This window comes from Eulemur rufifrons, chromosome 6, assembly GCF_041146395.1.
Source record: "Eulemur rufifrons isolate Redbay chromosome 6, OSU_ERuf_1, whole genome shotgun sequence".
NCBI classification, from domain to species: Eukaryota; Metazoa; Chordata; class Mammalia; order Primates; family Lemuridae; genus Eulemur; species Eulemur rufifrons.
In genome coordinates this window covers 91,080,730-91,088,506 of record NC_090988.1, presented here as the reverse complement: position 1 = coordinate 91,088,506, position 7,777 = coordinate 91,080,730, and the positions used below count along the sequence as shown (strand labels likewise).

Genomic DNA, 7,777 nt, shown 5'->3' with positions numbered 1-7,777 from the left:
AAGAAAATCCTCTAATTCATCAGAGACATAAAAGTTTTCCAAACACTTGAGCAAGACAATCCACAGAAAATTGTGTTTGGAAAATAATACTCAGGGGAAATTTCCAAACCTTGGGGGAAGCTGAGAAGCAACTCTATAGGTTCATGACCTCTCAGGGAAACGTCTTTAAATTGCAATGGGAAACCAAGGATGAAACTTTTGTTTATTTATTTTTCCTTAAACCATGTAGAAGAAAATGCACTTGGTAAGCAGCGAGGGACATTCTTCACCTCCTCTGGCAGAGATGCTCCTCCTGGCTCTCTTAGATGTAGAAGGAAGGGTTGGAAGCAGCCTTCACTTTTTGGCCAGCCACCAAATGGACTTTTTCCATGGAGAATGGGAGATGACCATCACCAGAATTTTCAATGAACTGATAAATGGTGAGATTTATAATTCACATTTTTGCATTTTCAGAGAGGATTTCAACTTGTGATGTAGTGCTTCAAAGTGTGGGTGTTGTGGTCTGGCTATAAAGGGTAATGCAATCCATGAGCCTATCACTTAAGAACTGTGCACACTTGGGCTAGTTACATAAACTTTCTGGCTCTCAGACTGCTCATACTTAAGGAGAATAATATTACCAAGCTGAAAGGATGTGGAAACAAATAAAATAATACATGTGGAGTCCATAGAACAGCACTTGATACAGAATGTGTCAAATGAACAGCAGCTGTTAGAATGCAAATTCCTGTCTGGTTAATGGGGGAGGGGGGTAGGAGCTCCTAATTACTACAGGTCTAATGACATTAGACCTATCTTCAGCCTTTCATATTCAAGTTAAATCTGAATAGCTTAGAAATGCTACAAGTGCATATTTATTCTTTCTAAAATATACTCATTTATCAGTTATCCTCTGATGTTCTCACCATCCTGATGTTTAAGATTAAAAAGTAGAATTTTGGGAGGCTGTTTAAAGAATGCTGATGTAACATGGTAAATTCAAGTGCTGTAATTTACAGAGTTATTAATATTGAATATAACAGAGTGGTCTCCTGTTCCATTTAGGTTAGTAAAAAGTATTAGTTCAGTGTTTTTTTATGTTTGGGGAGTACTGCATGGTATATACATATACCACATTTTATTAATCCACTCATGTACTGATGTGCATTTGGGCTGTTTCCACATCTTTGAGATTGTGAATTATGGTCCTATAAACATTCAGGTGCCAGTGTCTTGTAACCAAAACATTTGTACTCCATATTACTCTGAGATCAAAAAAAAAAAAAAAGAATACAGCATTTACTATTTCCACAATGACACCCTAACGAACGGCACAGGGAAGGACATCAAGGGTAAGAAATCATGCCTCTAATCACACAGTGCAGTCTTCTGATTTTATCTTTGTCCACTTTATTTTCCTGTGCATATTTGACAAGTCACAAATAGCATTAAGCTCCTCCCTCAGCATTATCCAGGAAAATTTAAATTGTTTTAGCACTATTTGTCATGGCTTCGGCTCTTCCTTAAAATGAGCTAAATCACTAAGAGAATGGGAAAAAAGAAGGTCCACGCATCCATCAGCAAGGACACCAGTGGAACAGAGAAAGTTTGTTATTTCCAAATTCCAGAAACAGTCAGAGTATAAAAGTTGAGAGATTTAGGTAAATTTATAGAGCAACACTGAGGGCAGAGAAAAGGATCTGAAATTCTGAAATTGGAGAACATATTTATCAGGTTTCCAGGGAAAGGAATGTGCTTTCCTAGACAGGCAAGGAGCAAACCTTTTCTTGCTGAAAAATAATCCTGGATCAAAAATATGGTGGATTTAAGGAACTTAACAGGGAGGGTAATTACAAATAAGATTTTAGTTTATTCTTTTTCTTTGTAATAACATTATTTATTTTAAAAAAGTATGCAAATGTGACTGATATGCACACATATATACATAAATGCATCTGACGTTTACTGCTTGAAATATAACTACAAAACATTATTTTTAATGGCAACCTTGCTACTAATACCTCTTATAATTCTGAATGTTATGTATATTCCAAACTTGAAACAGAAAATCCATTACTTTTGTAATGAATGGTGCCAATTGGTGGCTGCCAATTTGTACATGTAAGTGCTTTAAGAAAGGTCACCCCTGCTCTGAAATGCTTGCTGAAAAGGAAAATCCCACTCCTTTCCCTGTTGATCCAGTGGAGCCAGAGGTTCTGTGTTCAAACCTCACATCCAGCATCTGTTGTTTGCTTGAACTTAACTTCTTTAAGCATCAGCTTCCCACCAATCAAACAGGGACCACAGGACTATCACAGACTGTGTTCTAGGCAGTGGGTCCTGAGCCTCACCTTACTACACTTAGTCACCATGACGACACTCTCATATAGGCATTATTATTTTTGTAAACTTCTATTCTCATTCTTAAATGACAGATTAAAAATAAACTCAACAATTAGCAATATTTGTTATGTACTAAGTGTACAGACTGACATTTTCCCCAGATCATTCTCTTTTATGAGGAATTAATTAATTCATTTTAAGAAGCCACAGAGTTCAGACTTTCAAAGAAATATCTGAGGAATAGCCATGATTTTCAAGAGGCTTTTGAAATGCATGTTATTTTGTCTTCTATTTGTAGATGAGGCAGTTTGCAGATTAGGGTGGCATGCTGATCACTCATGCTCGCATTTCATGCCCGTGGCAGGCATGGCCAATAAATTACAGTCCTGCTTTCTTCATAACTTGGAGGTGGCTTCAGAATCCTTCTCAGTAATTCACTCTGGGAGCCACTGGAAATGATCAAAGCTGTCACTTGAGATGAAAACTATCTCTCTTCTCTACCACATGTGGAAGCTTACCTTTCCCTCGTTTCAAACTCAGCCTCTTTTAAAGTAGTGTTATAGTTATTTATCTACATCCCAATTCTGTCTGACCTTTCATTACTACTTCAACAATTTTGAGTTTTGTGTTCTCAGTGACAACACAAGCACTAGTGGTAATTTTGAACATGGATGCTCTAACTTCTGGATGACTATAATACCATAAATTGAACTGAAGCAAGTTTTTCTTTATCATAATTGCAGATTCTCCATGCTGATCACTGTTGGAGGTGTCCTTTTCCTTGGAAATCATGCAAAACCGAAGCTTTGTTACTGAGTTTGTCCTCCTGGGGCTTTCACAGAATCCAAATGTTCAGAAAATATTATTTGTTGTATTTTTGTTTGTCTATATTGCAACCGTTGGGGGCAACATGCTAATTGTAGTAACAATCCTCAACAGCCCTGCACTTCTTGGATCCCCCATGTACTTCTTCTTGGCTTTCCTGTCCTTCCTAGATGCATGCTTCTCCTCCGTCTTCACCCCGAAGATGGTCGTGGACTCCCTCTATGAGAGGAAAACCATCTCCTTTGAAGGCTGCATGACTCAGCTTTTTGCTGAACACTTCCTAAGTGGGGCAGAGTTGATTGTCCTCACAGCCATGGCCTATGATCGGTATGTGGCCATTTGCAAGCCTTTGTATTACTCTTCCATCATGAACCGCAGGTTCTGTGGCATTCTGATTGGGTTAGCCTGGACAGGGGGCTTCTTGCATTCCATGATACAAATTCTCTTTACTTTCCAGTTGCCTTTCTGTGGTCCCAATGTCATTGATCATTTCTTGTGTGACTTTCAGCCATTACTGGATCTTGCCTGCACCAACACTCATGTCTTTGGCCTTTTTGTGGTACTCAACAGTGTTTTTTTCTGTATCATAACCTTCTCCTGGTTGCTTGTCTCCTATGGTGTCATCTTGTTCTCTCTGAGAACTCATAGTTCCGAAGGGCGGAGAAAAGCTCTGTCTACCTGTGGATCTCACATTGCTGTTGTGGTTTTGTTCTTTGTCCCATGCATCTATACATACTCACGACCTCCATCTGCTTTCTCCTCTGACAAAATGGTGGCAGTAGTTTATGGCATCCTAGCCCCCTTGCTCAATCCTCTGATTTATACCTTCAGGAATAAGGAGGTAAAAAATTCCATGAGGAAAGTATGGAAGAGATTACTAGTGGTTTCTGATGCAAAATAAATTATTAAAATTTTTTTATGAAATCAAGTTTAAGAGTAACAAAGTTAAAATTGTAGTGGACAAACTTTATGGACTATACATTCTATAGAAAAAGGTAACATAATGTTATAACAAAAAGCATTAATGGGGACTCAGAAAATTTTATTTTCACCCTCTGATCACTCATCAACTCTGAATTCGCAGCCCAGTATCCACATGTGTAAATTAAGAGCATTCAAATTTATATTTACTTAGGATGTAATAATCAAAAATTTTCAGCCACATATCCATTATTTCAAGCTTTCTTTTATCAGTGCTCAACTCTAATAATTCTTTAACCCCATCACAACCTACAAATTATTGCTCCTGTCAACTTTTTACATGACCCCAGTTATACACCTCCTAAGAAACTGTGTAAAATAGTTCTCTGTGTCTCACTTATTCCTCCTCCAGGTATGTGCATGTCTTGCCCTCTCACTTCCCTTGGTTGATTATTCAAATGTATCTTCTCAGTAATGCATTTTCCAACTACCTCACAATACAGCAAATCTCATCCACTCACTTTTTGTTATTCCTATTCCTATGTTTCTGCTCAATTTTTATCTTTAACACTTATCATTACCTAGCATGTCATACAGTTTATTCATTTTATTTATTGTTTATACCCTAGAAACTAATAAATACAAGGGTTAGGATTTTTATCTTCTCAAAAACTTTACTGTGGGATCTTAAAGTCAGATGATTAAGAAAAAAAATAAAACTATTGTTAAATCGCCAGTGCCTAAAATGATGTCTGGCACATAGTAAATGGTCAATATATATGAGTTGAATTAATAATTGAACAATAATAAAAATATATAAATGGGCTTCTGCTCCTGGGTGCGATGCAATAACTTGGGCCAAAAATACTCTTGCTGTGAACAACTAGAAACACCAGATACAGTATGGGAATCACTTCTATGAGATCCTGGAGACCTACTGAGAAAACCGAAATTGAAAAGTATAAGATTAGAGACACAAGATCTTCAATAAAGTGAGTTGAATTTTGTGGCCACTTTTATCCTGGGAACACGTCTTGATTCTTGGCAGGGGCCCAAGGTAGAGAGTCTGGGCTTTGCACTGGTGGGGGGTCCCTGCTGGGGGTGGGGTGGAGGAAGAGACACCAACAGAGCTTTTGGAGCAAATTTGGAGAGCCTGAATCAGGCAGTACTTTTTCCCCAGTTTTAGGGGCTGTATAGGGTTGTTATGGTTTGAATTCTATCCCCTCAAAATGCTGAAGTCCTAATCCCCAGTATCTGTGAATTTGACCTTATTTGGAAATAAAGTCTTTGCAGATGATCAAGTTAAAATGAGGTTATTAGGGTGAATCCTAATACAGCATAACTGTGTTGTCATAAAAATGGGAAACAGAAAAACATGCACACGGGGAGAATGTCACCTGCAGAGGGAGGCAGAGAGATTGCGAGATTCATCTACAAGCTAAAGAATTTCAAAATTGCCAGCAAGTCATCGGAACCTAGGAGAGAGGAAAGGAACAGATTTCCCCTCGTAGTCCTCAGAAGGAAGCATATAATCAAATCAAATAATAAAAAGCAGAAGGCAAAGAACCACAATATGAAAATGAGGAGAACATAAATAAAGCCAAAACCTGCATCTTTGAATAGATAAAACTGATATGTACCCACCATTGTGGTAGTAGTTACATGGGTGTATACATTTGTCAAAACTCTCCTGCTATACATTTTAAAATGCCACATTTTATTGTATGTAAATTATACCTTAAGAGGTGCATTTAAAATAAAAAGACGTAAAAACAGCCTTTATTTTTTCTTTCCCTTTTTCTCTTTTCCCTTCTGCCCTTTACTGACTTACTGATTTCAGAATACATTGGAAATTATAGAAGTTTTATTAGTTGTTTTCATTGTAACTACTGATAATCTATTTTATCAATATCATTAATATTAATAATTATTATTGATTATTAATAATTTATTTTTCTGATTATTAAATATCATATTTAATGGTAATATTTTCCAGAATAGGGAATTAAGAGAAGTTAAGAAACTTACGTAAAGTCATAGAAATACAAATGATTGATTTACAATACAATTGTATTGGTATTAACATCTATTTGAGTCTTTATCTGGGCCATTCAAAAAGGTTTGGCCAAAAGAAGAAATCTTTTTGTAACTTTCAGTAATCTACACCTGGATGTGACTCTGAGGGCATGCCTGAGGGAGCAGCTGGTCACTGTACTGAGAAGGGTCCCTTAGCATAGGCAGGAGGGGAGTCAGTCTCTGTGGACAGAATCTGCCTGTTGACAGCCTTGCTTGGGATTAATTGGCCCCTGGTATGCTGTGGTCTTAGATTGACTGTGCTAAATACCTCACTGAACAAATCCTTCAAGGTTGGATGGGAAGGGAGGTGGTCTTTCTCCCTCTGGAGGCTGGGCCTTTGTGAACTTTTATGAAATCTCTGTAAATATTTGACAGTGAAAACATACATGTCTAATTCACATGTTCTGCCAGAGAATATTTTGGATTAATAGACCTGTTTGCTTTTATAGAGATGTTTCTATACAGAATAGTGGAATATATTCTTTTTATTTTAGACCGTTCTAGAAGCAGAAGTAAGAAACTTTCTCCTGGTATTTCAGACTCATTTTTAGAGTCTAACTCGGGTCTCTTTAGGAAAGGTTGGCTGTCTGTGGAATATCTCCTCTCCCCATAGCTTCTCCAGCAGAGCGGACAACTCTAAAGTAAAATTTCCACCTTGTAGACACACTGCAGATGATTATCTTCTGAGTAAATTGAATTAAAAAAGAGAAAACTGTGAGCTTTCTATCAGATGTCATCTCTTTTTTTTTTTTTTACAAGAAAAAAAGGTACATTTTCAAGCTCAACCAAACTATTTCTTCTCTCTTGCCTCCAACTCAGGAGAACTTCACCCTGTGAAGGATGGAAAAATATGGGGAATAGCAAAGTTGAAATCCTTCCCTCAGGTGTAACGGGATCGCTTTTATATTCACATGACATAGAACATAATTTATTTTGCACAATATTTGGTACTCATCAAATTATAGATAACATGCCTCCCACAGTTCAGTGGAAGAAAATTAATATCACACTTTGGGTGAGATAACTCAGTGAATTTTCATTGTGATAGTTATTAGCTCATACGTACAAAGTTCCAGGCTAAAATTTCATAAATGCCAATATTTAAAATAGTCAATCCTAGATTTTTTTGCAGGTATATTTTGCTTTAATATCAGGTTTGATGATTGAAATATCTATATGTGATTCCTGAAAAAGTCCTTTTTTAATTTTTTAATTTCAGAATATTTTGTGGGTACAAATATTTTGGTTAAATATAATGCCTTTGCCTCACCCAAGCCAGAGCTACAAGAGTGCTCTTTCCCTATACAATGTGATCTGCATCCATTAGTTGTGAGGTCACCCACCCCCGACCCCAGCCCCACCCCCAGTTGACCAGCATCCAATGCATATTACTACCTTTTTGATAAAGGCCATTCTCACTGGACATAGGTGATATCTCATTGTGGTTTTGACTTGCATTTCCCTCATGATTAGAGATAATGAGCACTGTTTTATATGTTTGCTGGCCATTATTCCGTCTTCTTCTGAAAAATTTCTGTTCATGCTCATTGCCCATGAATTGATGGGGTTGTTTGATTTTTTTCTTGTTGATTTTCTTAAGTCATATATAGATTCTTGTTTTCAGCCCTTTATC

At 37.1% G+C, this 7,777-nt stretch overlaps 1 protein-coding gene across 1 annotated transcript; it reads left to right on the top strand.

Moving 5' to 3' along the window:
- Positions 1 to 3,112: 3,112 nt before the first annotated feature.
- Positions 3,113 to 4,048, top strand: LOC138384428 (olfactory receptor 4C15-like). Its single transcript, XM_069469932.1, has one exon. The coding sequence runs from the start codon at positions 3,113 to 3,115 to the stop codon at positions 4,046 to 4,048; it is 936 nt and encodes a 311-aa protein (XP_069326033.1).
- The last annotated feature ends 3,729 nt before the right edge of the window (positions 4,049 to 7,777 follow it).